This window comes from Protopterus annectens, chromosome 4.part1 (genome assembly GCF_019279795.1).
Source record: "Protopterus annectens isolate FY-2018-M chromosome 4.part1, PAN1.0, whole genome shotgun sequence".
Classification (NCBI taxonomy): Eukaryota; Metazoa; Chordata; order Ceratodontiformes; family Protopteridae; genus Protopterus; species Protopterus annectens.
Window position 1 is genome coordinate 960,396,904 of NC_056734.1, and position 19,111 is coordinate 960,416,014.

General features: G+C 43.0%; 1 protein-coding gene across 2 annotated transcripts in view; it reads left to right on the plus strand.

The window, feature by feature from the left end:
• LOC122801135 (solute carrier family 12 member 9-like) overlaps window positions 1-19,111 on the plus strand; it is a 1,658,551-nt gene that overhangs the window by 222,513 nt on the left and 1,416,927 nt on the right. For both annotated transcript variants that reach the window (XM_044070675.1, XM_044070674.1), the window contains exon 3: window positions 11,732-11,869. In XM_044070675.1, the coding sequence (XP_043926610.1) occupies window positions 11,732-11,869 (138 nt within the window). The remainder of the gene's footprint in view (window positions 1-11,731; window positions 11,870-19,111) is intronic.

Consider the following 19,111-nt stretch of genomic DNA (forward strand, 5'->3'; position numbering starts at 1 on the left):
CAGTGGTGGTGCTATGGTTTGGTCGGAAACCATTCTGAGTACTGGAAAGGAGGTTGTTAGTAAGGAGGTAGTGTGAGACCTGAGAGTGTATGCATCTCTCTAGTATTTTGGAGAGTGGAGAGAGAATAGCTATGGGGCGGTAATTGGTTAGTTCTGCAGAGGGTCCGCCTTTGTGGAGGGGAATTATATGTGAGACTTTCCACAATGTAGGAACGTAACTTTCTGACGGAGATCGGTTAATCAAGATGGATACTGGGTAGGCCAGAGCATCAGCTGCGATTTGTAGGTATTCACTTAGGAGGTTGTCTGCTGCTAATTTGGTGGGTTTAAGTTTAGTTAAGAGTTTTTTTATGTTGGAGGTAGGTACAGGAGAAAAAGAGAAGGCAGTGGGGAGATTACTAGTTGAAGGTGTGGGTTGGAGGGAAGGGGGGTTGTGTTTAGCTAGTGATAGTATGGTTTGGGTGAAGTGTGTGTTGAATGAGGTAGCAATATTATCTGAGGAGTGAGGGATGTTAGGGGGAGGGGCTCTGACTTTACCTGGGTGGAGGATGGAGTTTATGGAGGACCAGTATTGTTTGGGGCTGTGTTGTGAGGAGTCTAGGGCAGACTGGTAGTATTGGAATTTGTCCAGTTTTATTAGCTTTTTGACTCTGTTGTGTAGTTCTAGGAATTTCTGTCTAGCTGCGGGGGTTTTGGTTTTGCGCCAGTGCTCCCAGGCTTTATCCCTGTTTTTCATTTCTGACTTAGTGGTTTTCTATAGCCATGGGGAGGGTTGTGCTTTGGTTCTGGAAAATCTTATGGGGGCATGGTAATTAAGGATGTTCAGGAAGGTAGTATTAAAAGATTCAACTGCGTCATCTAGACTGAGGTACTTTAGAGCATGCCAGTTACATTCTTTGAGGGATAAGATGAATGTGAGTGGGTTAAAGTTTATTTTTTTACGTATTTGACGATAGATGACAGGTTTAGCTTGGTACAGGTATTTTTTGAGTAGGAATGTTGAGGAGTGATCACTGAGGCTATCTGATAAGCAGCCTGTTATATATGACTGGGGGTTCTTACTGACTAGTATCCAGTCCAGGGTAGAGTGCTTGCTGGAGTTTTTATTTATCCTTGTTGGTGACTGGACTAGTTGGGTGAAGCCATGAAGGTGTACATGATGGGTTGGATTGTTGCCAGAACAGGATTGCCAGTCAATATTGAAATCACCTAAGATGATAGTTTCTTGGGGTAGATGGTGGGTAGACCAGCTGAGGAGGTTTTCTAGTGGAGGGATGTTTTGGCCAGGTGGGAAGTAACATCCAATTATGTTGATGGTTTTGTTTTGGTTAATTTTGAGGTTGGTATATATTATTTCTTCATTGCCTATTTGTGGAGCTGATGGTTTTAAGATCTGGATGTTTAGATGTTGTTTAAATATTATAGCTACACCACCTCCTTTTTTGTTTAGCCGGTCTGCTCTTAGTATGCCGTAACCTGTAGGGAGTATTTGCACACTGGTAATGTGAGGTTTTAGCCAGGTTTCTGTCAGGACGACTATATCTGGGGAGTATAAGTCTATGGTGGCATGGAGTTCATGGACTTTGTTGGATATACTTCTAATATTTAGGCTTAGTAGAAGGAAGTCACTTGGCTTTCTATTGGCTGTAATATGGGAGAAGTTGTGATTTCTAGTCTGATTATGAGGATTGGGGTTGGAGATGGTAGGGCCAGGGTTGGGGTTGGAGATGGTAGGGCCAGGGTTGGGGTGGATGTCTCCACTTAGGGCTAGTTTTGATATGCATGAGATTATTAGTTTTCTCAGTTTTTGAATGTGTTTGTTTATAAGGGAAATTTTATGATTGTTCTCTGTGGGTAATAGGTATGGTGGGAGGGTTACTATGTTAAGTTGTAGGGATGCTTTACGTTTGAGTAATATAGTTGGTAGAATATGTGGGGGTGCATAGGGATGGTTCTTGAGCTGGTGGGAGAGGAGCAGAGTGAGGGTGAGACATGAGTGGTGGTGTGAGTAGTAGTACAGTGGTAGTGGTTGAGTGGGGGAATGATGGAGCTTTGGTAGGATGCAAGATGTGCAAGGAGAGTGCATGCAGTGAGCAAAGGAAAGGTATGCTTGTACATGTCAGTTGAGGTGTGATAGTAGAGGGAATATGGAGGAGATAGTGTTGGGTTAGCGCTGTGGTTGGCTATTGGAAAGATGGGAGGGGTTTGAGTGCAATAAAGGTGGGACCACTGGGGGCGGGAGGAAATAGGGGGCAGGGCGGGGAGCTAAGCGGGTAGAGACCCTGTTTGTTTCCAGCCCCTCATACAGGAACCTAACACAAAGCAAGACAAGTATGTGTTAAGAACAATCACAACTGACCAAGGACTGCTCTGAAACTAAGTCTTGTCTTAATTTCTCATGTGGAAAACCAGGATAACCTTGTATCAGTAGGCTACTGTGGTATCATTTAAATAAACACACTGTATTGATCAGTTATGGATACTATTTGCTAACAGAAGGGAATAAGAGAAAGTGGAAGATGTGTGTGTGGTGGTGGTGGTGGGGGGGCTGCTTACAGCCAAAGCACAGTGCTCTCCAGGGGAAAATGAAGATTGGCTCAAACAGACACATACTCAAAGTTAACTGTAGCTGTTTGCAGACAGTTCAGACCCGGACTGCTTTTTTCTTATAAGAATGTTAAAGGTGGTACCGGAGTTGAATACTTAGGAGTGGTGTTAGGTCTAGAAAAGAAGAGTACAGAGAGGAGTAAGCACTTTTGAGATGGTAAATATATATTATAAAGATTATAAAAAACACACTGAGCAAATAGCTACCACATGCAATGTCCTGAACCGCTACTTAGTATATGCAGATACTGAGCCAATTGGAAGAACATTAGAAAACAAAAACCAGACAGTTATGCAGCCACAGATAAAAATATAGCGAGCAGCAATCTGTCATGGTTCTCTAATGTGATTCTGTCCACCAGTAACAGCACAAACTTATAGAAATAATTTAGACACTAGTATGAGCTGTCTACACACAACACTATTACATGAATAACATTAGTGAACAAGGTGCAGCTATGCAAATAGACCATACATACTATTATACTAGTAACAACTTGGTGCATGCCATAGTAACATCAATAATAAAGCATAAAACATATTAGATGTCTAACACAATTCAACATAAACATATACAGTTATAAAATGTCTAATACAATTCAACATAAATAGGCATTTACAGTTGTAAAACACTTACTGGAGAGACACTGAGCCTTCATGGGGCCTGTAGCAGAGTGGATTGTAGTTTTACAAATGGTGCCTGCCACAGGTAATATTTATTAACTCTGGGATTGTCTTAAGGTAATAAACAGGGAAGGGGGAGGGGAGAACAAGGGTGTGAGCAGGCAGTTCTTTGTACTGCTGCTAATGAGCCAAACCAAGACAAGTATGTGTTAAGAACAATCACAATTGACCAAGGACTTCTCTGAAACTGTAAGTCTTGTCTTAATTTCTCAGGTGGAAAACCAGGATAACCTTGTATCAGTAGGCTACTGTGGTATAGTTTAAATAAACAAACACACAGTATTGATCAGTTATGGATACTATTTGCTAACAGAAGGGAATAAGAGAAAGTGGAAGATGTGTGTGGTGGTGGGGGGGCTGCTTACAGCCAAAGCACAGTGCTCTCCAGGGGAAAATGAAGATTGGCTCAAACAGACACATACTCAAAGTTAACTGTAGCTGTTTGCAGACAGTTCAGACCCGGACTGCACTTTTCTTATAGGAATGTTAAAGGTGGTACCGCAAATCTTCAGCATGGGGGTGCCCAGACATAGATCTTTTTGCCTCCCTACTGAATTGCCAACTACAAAAATTCTGCACAAGGACTTGCCACACACAAGCATGGAAAATGGATGCTCTTTCGTTCAGCTGGAAAAGCCTAAAAGTTTGCCTTCCACCACTGCCTCTCCTTTCAAAGGTACTCCTAAAAGCCAGAGAAGAAAAAACACAGATGATCCTGATTGCCCCAGACTGGCCACGCCAGCACTGGTACCCAATCTTAAAGAACTTAGCTCAAGGCCCACCATGGATTTTGCCTCAAATTTAACACCTTCTGACTCAACAAAACAGTCAGATCCTGCATGGTCAGCTCAAAACCAAAACCTGGCTGCATGGCAGATTCATTAGTCAAACAGGCAACACCTCTGTCTAAAGCTGTTATGGATGTAATTTTGGAGGCCTAGCACCAGGAAATCTTACTCAGAAAAATTTAATAGATTCTGTGCCTGGAACCAGGCTCAAAGCCTTGACCCTCTTGTCCCAAACATTCCTCAGATTTTACAATAGTTAACTGAGATGCTGGACAAAGGCCTATCCTTCTCATCAATTAAGATCCACGCCTCTGCCATTTCAGCACATTACAACACGGATCCTCCTTTATTTCTCTCATCCCTTGCTAAAGCAGTACCTCAGAGAGGCTAAAAACATAAGACCGCCCCGGAGAGCACCAACACCAACTTGGGACCTCAATTTTGTTTTGGAAAAACTGACCTTGCCACCTTTTGAGCCAGCCAATACAGCCGATCTAAAATTTTTATCATGGAAAACAGCTCTGCTCCTGGCAGTAATTTCAGCACGAAGAGTCTCAGAGCTACAGGCATTAATGGCAGTAGAACCTTTTATAATATTTCATCAGGACAGGGTTTCTTTACGGACAAACCCTACCTTTATGCCAAAGGTGGTATCTAGTGTGGCTCTTAACCAAACCATTAATTTGCCAACTTTTTATCCAAACCCCCAGAATAAAGGGAGTTGAAACTTCTGCACTCTTTGGACATACACAGGCAGCTATGCTTCTACTTGGACAAAACAAAAGCTTTCCGGAAAACTGAGCAACTGTTTGTAGCATATGTTACAGGATCACAGGATCACAGGGCAAGGCTATCTCAAAGCAGACTGTTTCCAAATGGATAGGACACTGTATTCGTTACTGCTACACACAGCATGGAAAATCAGTCCCTAATAACATTAGGCCACATTCTACCAGAGCAACAGCCACTTCAACAGCCTTTCTCAGAGGAGTACCAACCAAGGAAATTTTGGAGGCTGCAACTTGGAGTTCAGTGCACACCTTTACCAAGTATTACCACTTGCCTTTTTACACTAAATCCAGAGCAGGATTTGCCACTGCAGTTCTGCAGGGCCTCATAGCCAATCCTAACTCTTTATAGACCAGCCACACAACCTTAGCTTTGGGATTCTACCCAAGTGTAATGACTGCAGCAGTGTAACACTATGAACATAGTACAGTTTTGTACCTACCATAAATGTAGATGTTCAAGTGTTCACACTGCTGCAGTCCAGGTTACCCCTGCCTCCATCCCCTCTGTCCTAGCTGGACTTATCTATACCTTTCTATCCTATACTACCTTTGTGGTGTATTTGCTTGTAACTGAAGGTATTGTTTTTATTTTTTATGCATGTTTTATTAGCAGTATGTATTGCCTACCTACGTGGGGGCACCTGACATCTGGGGCAAGAAAATGGCATCCGATGCATCTTGTATACCTCTAGCGCACTGACATCAGGGAAGAAGCAACAGCAACCGCCGCCAGACCAAGACTTTGGAACTCTGGCCGACTGCGGGACCGCCTGACGGCAGGATAACCCAAGTGTAATGACTGCAGCAGTGTGAACACTCTAACATCTACATTTATGGTAGGTACAAAACTGTACTTTCCTATTTGTATTAGAGTACCTTTTACATTTTAGATAGTTTGTAGAGAAATCCTAAATTTCTAAAGTAAATGATTGTCTTGATTGTATTGATTCTTAACCAATATTTTAATATGTATAATCTGTTATAATTAAACTGCAGATATTCCTGTTGTATTTTTGAAGATTATAAGAATGTTCTTAAAATGTTTTTAACTATTTGGAGGTCTGTCCCTGGGCCTCCGCTGAAAATGTGCTTCTGCCCAGTCTGACTTTCACAGTAATCAAATGTCAATCAAATATGCGAGTTCAGATTAGAATTAGATGTATTTCATTACCTGTGTATTTCTTTTAAGTGAGTTCTTGCTGATTCCGGCATGTCATGGATCACCATATATCCATTTGAAGCATGAGGCTGTGATGGTACAGATATGATGCATGGACCCCAAATTTTAGAACACTGCTTCAGTGGTAAGATTCAGTCTTGCCTTGTCTTAACATCTTCCGTAAAAGTGGTTGGTTAGGATTTTGTAAGTAGACGCTGGGGGACCTTCCTTTCGTTCACTGAAAAGTTATTTATTTGCAGTTTAACCGGGAAAGTCCATTGGGCCTAGAAGAACACATTTTCAATGGAGGCTTGGGGAGAAAAGCTCCATGATTCAGTATTTACAAAAATATATTTTGAAATTCAAAACGACAATGTTTACAATAATAAAGAAACAAAACATTTTAAGTTGTCCATAAAAGAAAAGCTTATTTTGAATTATGTAATTCAGTAACCAAAAAGCTATGATGAAATTTAGAGACACATTTTTGAGAAAAAAAATTGGATCAAGAAGAGAAAATTTATAGAGAGAGACATTTTTGAGAAACTAAAGTAGAGAAAAAAATTTGGATCAAGAAGAGGATGTTTTTGAGATAGGAGGCGGCCTAGGGATGACTTGGGTATAGAGGGTAGTGAAAGGGTAGATGCATCAGGATGTATCCAGTTTAATTCAGTCTTTTGTCTGTTAGAAAGAGCAAATGCATGTGTGGTCAGCAGACTGTGTTCAAGGGCTCTCACATGACCTGCATTTTCTGGTTTGAAAGTGACAACACATGGTCTTGTGAAATTTATTGTTCACCCTGAAAACAATTTCTAGCAGGCTTAATAGCCTTCGACTTTTCCTAGAGGATCGGTATCTGAAGTTCATGGTGTAAGCTCCTGTGGCTACTGATCAGTCTTCATCAGATGTCCTCTTCAGTAAGAAAGGAAAATTGTTTAAAATTTAGAAGGGATGCAGTTGTCCACCTTCTTAAACCAGTCTTCAGGTGTTACCAGTCTTGGTAGTCTCGGAGCCCTTGGAACAGCAGTATGATCTTCCTGGCATCCTTTGCTCTGTGGGATGCTGCTAATGACCAGGATTCCAGCATGTGCAATCACAGCATACATTAGGCATCTGCTGAAAAGAGAACCATTTTGCAGTGTGAATGAAGGAGAGGAAAGAGTTTAACTGTTAAGATAAGAGGTAGCAGGTTCACTCGTGGAGGCCAGGATGCCGAAGTCTCAAAAATCTGAGCACTTTCTACGCCTTCAACTCCAACCTGTTTGAATGGTTTACAGAAGGAGTGGTCCAACTTTGCCTAGGGTCTCCTACTCCAGTTCCTCCTCATTCAAAGAGGAAGAGGTCCCTGCATCCTCTAAAGAGGAGGTGCTTTCTGATTTTGATGAGGAAAGTTTGGATTACCCCTCAATATTTTCTTCCGTCCCATATTAATCTTTCCGAATAGAATACATCTTCTGACTTTCTTGTTGAAATTTAATTTTCAGACACTTAAGAAAATGAAATATTTTTTTTAAGTTGGTGTAAAGAGAGATTTCCAAAGCACAGAAAAGGTGTTATGATCTCTTGAATCAAGATTGCCCATAACCCCTGGCTGTACTGCCAGTTTGTGGGGCTTTGGAGGATGCATTTAGTGCATCATGTGCTTCTCCAGATAATTAGCCTCCTGCACCTAAGAATATTGCAGGCTTTATTTACCTGGTTTCCATAAATATCTGAGTCCCTTATCTGATCCTGCTGTGATTTGTATGGGGGTAGTCTAAGTCCTTGGTTCCTTCGAATCCTGTCCTCTAGGAGAAATCTTTCTAGTTGCATTTTGCAGGTTAACCTTTCTGTGATTCCTTCCAGCCACCTTCATCATGATTGCTCACCTCTCTACAGAGAGTGTCTGTCTTCCATAGACTGTTCTTATCCCTGGCATACCAGTCTGTTTCCATGGCAAGAGTGTCCCTCAGAATTCTAGGTTATGTAACCTCTGCTATTGTGTCCTAGCCAGACTTCACATGAGGAATATTCAGTGGTTTCTCTAATCTGGATGGAACCAGCACCAGCTTCCTATGTCCTTTCCAGCTCAGCGGTAATGTATATTAGGCTAATGACCACCAGGGCCTTTAGAAGCCTAGCTGTGCAACCCATCCCACTTGTGTATCCATGCATCTTGGGTGTCTATTAGGAAGGATATGTTAGTTTGGAGGTGGCTAGGGGCTTTGGGGGGTTATGTTGTGTAATATTTTACTTATTCTCTGCCTCTGTCAGTTATTGACATGGGGGGCAGACCAGGGTTGAATTTACGGTTTCCCATCTGGTGATCAAGTTTTAAGCTTGAAAAGGATCAGGGATGAATTCAGGCTCCCAAGTCATATATATCAATTTCACAGAGTAGGGAATCCTTTGAGACACGTCCGTCTCACCAGCATGTTCTGTTTGTCACAAGCAAAGTTTAAATCCTTTGCTCTAATGTGCCAGTGCTGTTCATTTTGCAGATGTGAAAGATCCATCATAGCTGGATCTAAGGATGCCCTTTTATGCCAGTTATAGATCACCTCTCAGTAACCTGTAAGAGACTGAATCTACAGATAGGGCCTTGAGGTGATCTGTGTAGGACATTGGGTTAATTCCCTAGATTCTCCTGGTTGAGAAACCTCTGAGCGCTCCAAGAGTTGCAAATGCCTGGTCAAGTACACATTCTAGATCTAAATGTTATCAAAAAGGAACTCCTACAGTGGGCAAATCTGGTTCAGTTAAATCCAGTAACTCACTCTTTCTCTTCCTTTTCCAAGTCAGTCCAACACAACATGCGACTCAGATTTTGCACTGGCAGTGGCTTTCAAAGAGATGAAAATTCAAGGAATTTGGAATCCTCATTGTAGGAGGAAATAAATGCAACAACCTCAGAGAATTGATGGTCATGATTGAAGGCATTAAAACACTTGACTCGGGTATGGGCTCTAGGATAACTGTTAGTAATTAGACAGCACAATGATGACATGGTACATAAATAGAGAATCAGGTCTTTACCCACCCCCTGTGCTGACTAGCCGTAATTACCTGGGTGTTGTAAATGACACTCTCATGGCATGATCTCCCTTTGACAAATTCAAACTAAGTAGGGTCAAGTGTTTGGAGATTACCTATATCTTTGATAAGGTCCATGATTTGTGTCATGGCCTCGCAGACAAGGCTGGTCAGGCTAATAGGTCTACAGTTCCAGGGGTCAGTGGAAGCACCACCTTTGTGCAAGGGAGTAACTGTGGCCATTTTACATTCAGCTGGGATGAAGCTGGTGCTTATTCTATGATTCAAAAGAGTATCCAATGTTGTTGCTAATTCTTATTGGAGCCCACATAGGACACAGGCTGGGAAGTTATCGGGTCCCATCAACGCTGTGGTTTTGGCCTTAGAGAGGGTTTTTACGCCATGTTGCTTAGAGATATAAGGTAGTAGACAGGTGGTAGGGATGTCAAGGGGTGTGTGGAGGGGACATGGGAGTGAAGTTTTCACAGAACCTGTTGACCAACAGGTAAGTTATGTCCACAGGCTCAGTATACGTCTTAACTACCAGTTTGGTACAAATCTGGGCCTTTCTTTCTTTTTAGGTTATGGATGTAACTAAAGAAAGCCTTACGGTTGTCCTTGGTCAAGGACGCTAATTTACATTTGTAGTTTGCTTTGGAGGACTTCACAAGAAGTTTTATTTGCTTGTTTAAGCTGAGGAGGGAGTGTTTCTAGTTTAGGGCTTGCTCCCTCTTGCTCTTGGACAACAATTTCTTCTTATTGTAAAGCCTATTAATGGCAGTTGTCCACCAGGCAGGTTTGCTCTTCCTTGAGCTTGTTTTGGTCCTATCGGGTATGTCCGAGTCAATGCAGTTATACAGGCGTTTCTTTAAAGCATTGGTGTAGAACTCTGCATAGTTGCCAGTTCCATCGGAGGAGGGAGGTGCAGTGAAGCTACTTGACCATTCTGTAAGAGGTTATAATCTACTTTGGGGAAGTTTAGTTTATTTGCTGCTTGGGGGGGGGGCAGGTGTGATAGTTACTTCAAATGAGACTGGCTTGTGGTCGGATCTCATCAGGGAAGACCTCATAGTGGGGGTGCTACAGTGGTCCCCATATTGGTAAGCACCAGATCCAGGATGTTGGCACCCCTTGTGGGGGTGTCATCCAGCTGGTACAGGGCATTTAAGTTAATGAAGTTGAGGAACCTTTGGGCAAGTGAGTTTGACCTTGAGTAAGTTAGTCAATGGATGGGTCATTAGTCGCCCCTAAACCATGGTGTTCGTATGTAGATCAAAATAGGCAGAGTGGGTGTCCTGATTCATGGAGAGGGTTCTGTAGCTGGCAGTGACTTGAATAGGTGTCCTACCAACAGTTAATTGCACCTAAAGTATCTCCAGTGAATCATGCTGTGATTCACCTCTCTTCTTTCTGCAACCTGATGATAGTTAGTTCAGCATTCCCTGTATGTCCACAGACAACTCTGATGTTGTCAAGGTAAGAAGGAATGTTTCAAGTTTTCAGGCCAACTTTAAGTTGAGAAAAAAGAACAGGGTTCCGAAGCACACCATATCAAGAAGATTTTGTCTGGTGATTTAGTTTTAATTTGACTGTGGCAAAATGTCAGGGCACACTTGCCTAGAGGTGTAGCTACCTCTGTGCACTTTTGGGAATGGATAAACATTGTTACTGTAGAGCTGGTCTAGTAGTGGGATTCTGGTTCCCAGTGCATACCTTTTCTAAACACTAAAAAGTAAATTCAGTTTTTCCAGAGCCAGAACAGGGTTTTTAGATCTGTTCTCCAGGGTCTTCTGACTCTGGTTCTGAATCTTTTACCTTTTATTGTTTAAGCTGTAGCTTTTCGTCTCAAATAATGATTGCTGAAGTAACATAAAACTATGAGGAACATAGTACAGTTGTGGAAGTAAACTTACCATAATGGTTGTTGCAGTACTAACACCCTCCTAGCCCCCACCCCCTGTACTTTTTCTTTGGGGTCCCACCACAGACAGGAGTAAACAGCAATCACATTTGTCCTTGTTTCTGGCATGAATTGACAATTGCTGGTAAATTTACTTGCACAACTGTACTTTATTCCTTTTTTTTTTTTTTTTTTTTTTTGAATAGGAAAGACTCAAAGCTTGCATTTGAGGTTCCCTTACAAATATAAGACAAAGTTAAGAGGTTGTCTCAGAACATCAGTACCTGTAGAATTATACGCTGGTTCTGTACATTTACTAATTGTTTAACATATGGTTGCGTGCAAGTGCGTTTATGGTTATAAGTACCACTGCTGTGGTGAATGTAGTTAAAAGGAGATGCATTAAGAGATGTGAACTTGTCTGTTAAATGCAGCATACTTTGTTTTGAAGTTAAGCCACTGTGATGATGTATCACGCAAGTTAACATCCCCACAGAAATAGTGTGTGTGTGTATGTATACTATTGCAATAAATGTATGTAACTGTATATATAGATATATAAAACTATCCTGTTGTGATTAGAATGGTGCTTACAGCTGGAATAACTTTCACATGTATTGGTTCATTTACTCATTGTCAGTCGTTATACAAACTTGTCTGATGCATTTGACCATTGATGTCCAATTCTGGATTTAGATTTGTTTCACTCGTGTAAAAAATATGTATGTTTTCAGTGGGTCATAAATTCTGTTGTATGAGAATCCCATGTCATCCTTGACTTCACACACAGATATGATCAGTCGTGCACTGGGTCCTGAGTTTGGTGGAAGTATTGGAATCATGTTCTTCTTTGCCAACATCTGTGGCTGTGCTTTATATGTACTGGGACTTGTGGAGTCTATTGTTGAGATGTTTGGACTTCAACCAGGTATGTGTTTGTGTGGAGAATGCTACACAGTCCTACATTGTCTGAATGTTACCTTAGCGTAAATAATGGCTGTTAAATGCTTTTTTTCTCCCAAGGCATACTTGTAGTCCCTGTCTGTGTATTTTAATTTCATTGACAAGGTGGACCAACATGCTTTGCTCATGATACAGTAGATAACATTTGCACTATGGGCACCACATATGTCACTGTAGATAGGACTTGGGTGACAGATGCCACATGTCGTAGTATAAAGGTAGATTAATTGTGATGTCTGTAGTGCAAGTACTTAGTGGTGTAGATGGAAGTTCATAGGTTCATAGGTTGGTACTAGGCTATCAGCCCTAGGGCCTATACAAGCTTAGCCATAACAATTCCCTGGCTATTTCTTCCCAGAATATTTACTTCCCTGGACCCCTGTATAGCAGGGAAACTGATGTGATCCCTGGGGTGAATTTCCTATCTCCCTTCCAATCATCAAGGTTCATTTTGAAGAGGGCCAAAGAGGCGGTCTGCTCGACATGTATGGACAGTCTATTCCAGAGTGTGAGGAGACTCCGGGTCAGGAACCTACCCTTCCAGCATGTTTTACTCATTGGGAAGACGAGGTTTAGATTCCTGGAGTGTGTGGCTCTGAGGGATTGGGATTTCTTTGTGTAGCATGTCCAACAGCTCTGGTTGACATGGCCTTGTATGTTAAGCAGAGATCACCTCTGAGTCGACGATATGCGACAGAGTATAGGTGGAGTTTTTTTAGATGGTCAGCATAGGCCATCTGCTTTAGGCCTGTGGTTCTTTTAGTGAGGTATTTCTGTGGCCTTTCCAGTTGTTGATGTCTTGAGAGGTGCATACCAAACAAATACATACAAAAAGTTGTAGTCTATAATGGGTCTAATTAGGGATGAGTGCAGTGGGACAATGACCTCCTTTTTTCTGGATGAAAAGCCCTTAGTGATGAGGTATGCCACATTGAATGATTTCCTGACTGTTGTGGCGATATGGTTATCGAAGGTGAGACCAGTGTCCACCTCTGTCCCCAAGTCTCTTATCACACTTTTGGTGTTTAGTGTACTGCCACCTATGTGGTAATTCATGGGTACATGTTTTTTTACCAAAGGGGATAACTATACATTTCTTGGCATTGAGCTAGAGCCCATGGCTCTGGCACCAAGCATCTGTTTCTGTAAGGCCTTTTTGTAGAATATCCACATCATTTGGGGATTCAATAATGACTCCCAGTTTGCAGTCATCTGCAAACTTTGTTAGCCAGAGTCCCTTAGTGTTGGCTTGTACTTCAGAGAAGTAGATGCCAAACAAGAGTGGTCCCAGAACTGAACCCTGTGGTACACCACTTGTCACTTGTCTGGAGGTGGATTTGGAGTTGGCTGCTTTTACAGTGTGGGTTCTGTCAGTAAGCCAGATGGCAACCCATCGAGTGACGTAGGAATTAATGCCCAGCTTAGTAAGTTTATCTATGATTCCAGAGTGGGGGATGGTGTCGAAGGCCTTGGCAAGGTCCAGATAGGCTGTGTGGACCGCCTTACCCTCGTCCACAACTCTGGAGACTGATCGAAGAAGTCAATCAGGTTCAGGAGACAAGATCGACACTTCATGAAGCCAAACTGGGTGGAGTCCAGTGTTTGAAGGTTGCCAGTGTGCTTGTTTATAAGTTCCATGGCCTTGCAGATCAGGCTCGTTAGACTGATGGGGGCGGTAGATGTTCTTCGTGTTTCACTGTTGCAGTCCTCACACTTGGGTTATCTGCCTGCAGGTAGCCCTCATTCATCCCGAATACCAGAGACTAAGTATTTCTGTGTCTGATGCTGTTGCTCCAGGACTGATGTCAGGTCATCAGGGGTATAAAAACAGGCAGCTGAGGACCCCGAAGCAGAAGCAGTTCACAAGTGCCAGTCGGCCGCTACCTGAATTTTTGCTTACGAATTGAATAATTCTGAAGTCTTCTAAAGCCAAGAACCCCATTGGGGATCCTTTTATCTTTCTCTAAATGATGTCAGAAAAAGTTAACAATTGTCTTGCCTGTGGAAAGCAAATACCACACAGAGATTTTCATTCTTACTGCATCACCTGTTTAGGCCCAGACCACGACGTACCTCACTGTCTGTTTTGTGCCTTGTCCAACACTCGAACCATTCATCATCGAGCTCTCGTCACTAGATTATTTCGCTCTCTATCTCCATATTCAGAAATTGCTTCAGTAAGCCATCCGACTACCAATATTCCAAAAAAAGTAAGGATAAAGACAAACCGCATAGGTCCAAAGCTGCTAACCATGCTTCCGTTAAGCTAGTCGCCAGTTTGCTGGTACTCTGCTCGCTTTCGCAGCTCCTGATGCCCACTTCAGTGGATTCGCAATTCTCTACTGAGACCCATTTGGAGTCCGGTATGCCGCGAGACTCTTCTTCAACTATATAGAACCTGTAGATCTCTCTAGCTTGGATGGGTCTGGAGTCGCTGTGCAGGCACCGGCTTCTGAGGCAGTTCTTCGCTCTACCGATGTTTGACTCAAACAGGCTACTTCTTGTTCTAAAACTGCAGAGTTTCTTAGGTGCTACACCCAGAAAACAGACCAAAGTGCATGCACCTGCTCCCATGCCACAATGACAAATGCTTAGAATGGCAGAAGACCTTATTACACTGATTAGGGGAAGTCCGCCTTCCCCTGCTATGAGGAAAAGAGACCAGTCCCATGCAGCTTTAACAGACCAGGAGTCCAATGACTCTGAGGTATCTGATTACAAAGACATGCCCTTATCTGCTTGAGGATTCAGATGCAGAGGAATCCATTCCCTCTGCCTCCTCCCCCAGAGGATCTTTCTTTTGGTGAAACCTTACCTTAAGAGAGCATATCCTCAGTCCAAAAAGAGACTCTGAGAATTCCTAGATTTGCCACAGCACAGGCCTTTAGCAATATCCCCTGTCCTGGAAGTGGTTGTTTTTATGGAATCCAGTCGTACTCCTGATACTTTACCTCCTGCCACTCACAAATGTCTTTTCAAGAATCCTACTGCTGACCCAGAGATAATTTCCCAGGAGCCTAAAGGTATCAAGGCAACTACAGCCAAGAATCCCACCCCTTCAGACAGGGATTCCAGAGCTTTGGACAGATTGGGTAAGAAGGTATATACCTCTGCAACTCTTGCTTATTAGGGCATTCAGTTGTCAGTTTCACATGCTGAAGAAGTTGTTCTTTCGGCTTTTCCCGGTTAGGGGTCGCCACAGCGGAACTCTGGTCCGCTAATGATTGGCAGTAGATTTTTACAGTGCCGAGGTGCCAGCTCAACACTCAACCTTCAATGATGGCACGCCCATTTACACTCGTCTTTCGAATGCCACTCCACCGCGGGGAGGACATGCAGACTCCACACAGAAAGCGCTCCAGCTGAGAATCTAACAGGAGACCCTCTTGCTGTGAGGCGACAATGCTATAGCTGCACCACCATGGCTTCCTCCAGATATTTAAGTGCTTTTCCCTTTACATTCAACTACACTTCAGAAATGCAGAGACAGTGAATGCACTGGCAATACTATAAGGGGGCTTTTTTTTTTTTAATGCATTGATAACACTGATGTTTTTTATGTTTTTAATATTTACCGTTTGCAGTATATATAGATGTTCTTCGTGTTTCACTGTTGCAGTCATTACATTTGGGTAATCTGCTGGCAGGTTGCCCTCAGTCATCCTAAATTCCAAAGTCTTGGGTCCTGTGTCGGTTGCAGTCTCCTTTTCCATGACATCAGGTCGTCAGGGGTATAAAACAAGCAGCCGACGCCATTTTCTTCAGTCTTTCTTGCCGTGCGGTGCCCGAAGCAGAAGCATTTTGCAAGTGCCGGTCGGCCAACTACTGAAATATTCAAGTCTGAGTTTCAGAGCTGAAGTCTTAACTAAAGCTAAGTATCCCGTTGGGGAAACTTTTGTCTTGGTCCATTCCGATATTAGAAAAAGTTAATTGTATTACTTGTGGGAAGCAAATACCTCATACGGATTTCCATTTATACTGTATTCCTTGCCTAGGCCATGATCACAACGTGCCTGGCTGTCTGTTTTGTGCTAGATTTAACCAACTCACTTTTAAGCGTCTGTATATTTTTGCCTCAAAGTATTTTGGAAACAGATTTAACTACCCAGAAATGTCGTCGGATAGCAATCTGACTACCGGACTACATAAAAAATGCAAAGAAAAGGACAGAGAAAGAGAGTCTAGGTCCAAAACCGACGACGAAGCTTCTCCTAAGCCAGTCGCTGGTTCTCGGTGAGGTGCTTTCGCAGCCCCTGATACCCACTACTTTCGAGTCGCAGGCCCCTAACGACACCCATGTGGAGTCGGGCATGCCGCGAGATTCTCAAAGTATTGGTCCGATGGAATCATCTCCCTCTGATGGGTCCGGAGCCGCTGAGCAGGCACCGGCTTCTGAGGGTGTATTCGGGCCTCAACATTTGCATATCAAACCGATGACAGCTGCAAAGCCAAAGAATAAAGCAACTTCTAAAAGTAAAAAAACAACGCATGAGCCACTTGCACAGGCCTCTATGCCTAAAAAACAGATGATCAAAATGGCTGAAGACCTCATTACCTTGATCAGGGGTACCCATCCTCCTCCAGATAAGAGGCCTAGGCAAGACACTGACTATGAATCTTCAGATCAGGTTTCTATTTCTCCTGATTCATCTTCTGATCAGGTATTATCTATACCTCCCTGTGAGGATTCAGATGCAGAGGAGTCTATACCATCTGCATCACCTCCTGTGGATTATTCATTTGGAGAAACTTTGCATACTTTGAGGGAGCATTTTCACTGGGAGAGTCAAGATTTCTCTGAATCAAAAAAGAGGCTCAGGGATTTCCTTCTCCCTCAGCACAGGCCTTTTGCCATACCCCCTGTTTTAGACATTGTGAATGATGTATTTTCGGAGTCAAGTTTGACCCCTAATTCCTTACCACTGGCTCCCAGCAAGCCTGACAGATATTACAGGGTCCCTGACTCGCACAAATTTTTATTTAGAAACCCTGCTTTTGATCCTGAAACTATTTCACAGGGTCCAAAGGGAGTTAAAGCCTCAACAGCAGAAAATCCCACCCCCTCTGACAGAGATTCAAGAGCACTGGCTAGATGGGGAAAAAAGGTTTATACATCTGCAACCTTGGCAGTTAGGGCCTTAAACTGCCAGTTTCATATGCTCAAATATCAACAACATGTCATGGGATTGTTGAAACAGAAAATGATGATTTCTGAATGTGCAGAAAATAAAGAATTGTAAGAATTAGTGCATGCAGCTGAACAGGTTGGAAAGCATACTTTGCAATGTGGTTTTGATTCTTTAGAGGCCTCCTGCAGGGCCGCAGTTACTGGATCTGTGATTAGGAGGCATGCCTGGTTAAAGGAACAAAATTTGCCTGATCATGTTAAAGCTGAATTACTAGATGCACCTTTACAGCATGATACCCTGGTATGAAGGCAGAAGAGGTTTTAAAGAAAATGGAAGGCAAAGCTAAGTCTATGCAAACTGTAAAATACTTCTTACAAGTGCAGCCACCAAGATTCAGTAGACACTGGCCAACAAAAAATGAGTCCTTTCCTGTGTCAGAGCTCAAAGGGGTAAATCCGTACACCCTAAGGGTTCCAGATACCAGGCGCAAGATTCATACAGGTCAACGCAGTGGGGCGCTTCCACCTCCAAAGCTGGAGGAGATAAAGCACAAACCTACAGAAAACAGTCCCAGTGACTTTCCTCTGCCTTCACCAAGCACTTATCTTTTGGCAGCACCCCTAGGGGGAAAATTAGCACTTTTTGCTCAAAATTGGCAGTTAATAACCCAGGACAAGTGGGTGCTAAACATAGTATCACAGGGATACAGATTCAATTCCATATGCTGACAGTGGCAAACGGTTGGCCAGATCTGCCAATCAATCAATGGGCAGAGGCCCAGAAACAGGTTACATCCCTCATGGATATGGGGGCCATTCAGCCAGTACCAGAACAGGAAGAAGGGCAAGGTTTTTACTCAAGACTGTTCCTGGTACCCAGAAAGGACTAGGCCTGGTGGCCAATACTGGATTTATCGATTTTTGAACACATACCAAAATTCAAAATGCTGACTCTGCAGCAGCTTCTGCCCATGCTAGGCAGGAATGCTTGGCTGGTGACATTAGACCTAAAAAGGCATGCCTGCAAGTCCCAATAAGGCAATCGTGCAGAAAATACCTCAGATTCAAGGCTGGCTTAATGCGTTACCAATTCTCTGCACTGCCCTTTGGCTTATCTACTGTGCCCAGGGTCTTTACAAAGTGCCTGGCACTAGTGATTGCATTTTGCAGCCAAAGTATACAAATATATCCTTATGTGGACGACTGTCTCATTCAAACAGAGAACATGGACATTCTTCAATACCTGGCATTTGTGAAAAGGCTTCTAACATACCTAGGGTAAACAATAAATGAAAAGAAATCACAACTCGTACCCTCTCAAAAGATAACATTCCTGGGTGCAAGCTTGATTACAACTGCCCAGAAGGCTTTCCTCACGCCAGACAAGCAAAGGTAACTGACTACTTACTTCATACTGATGGCAACAAAACCCCAGTTATCTGCAAGACAAATTCTGCAGGCTTTGGGCTTCATGGCATCCTGCATCCTACTGATTTCATATGCAAAACTGCATATGAGGAAACTTCAATGGTACCTAAAAAGTTTATGGAGTCAGCATTCTCAGTCTGGAAACAATGATTCCTCTCATTCCCTGCCTACAACAGGAGTTTCTATGGTAGGCAAAGGCATGTCACCAAAACATGGGACAGCCCTTCACTCTACCCCCTGCCAGCCAAACCTTAACAGACTCATCAGGTTATGCATGGGGGGCCCACATGGCGGGAAGATGTATTCATGGCATATGGTCCCCAAAACAAATGCATCTACATATCAACCAGAAAGAGATGCTAGCTGTTCAAAATGCCCTGACAGCCTTCAAGGACTTACTTCATCCAGGACAACTACTGATGACGACAGACAACACCACGGTCATGTGGTACATAAACAAACAGGGGGGCACGCACTCCTATCCCCTTTGCAGATTAGCCATGGCACTGTGGGACACAGCTTTGACTTACCAAATACATCTTCAAGCTAAATTCCTGCCAGGAAAACAAAATACTCTGGCAGACGACTTAAGCAGAAACCTTATGGATCCTCACGTGTGGAAACTAGATCCACAAGTCTTCAGCATGATAA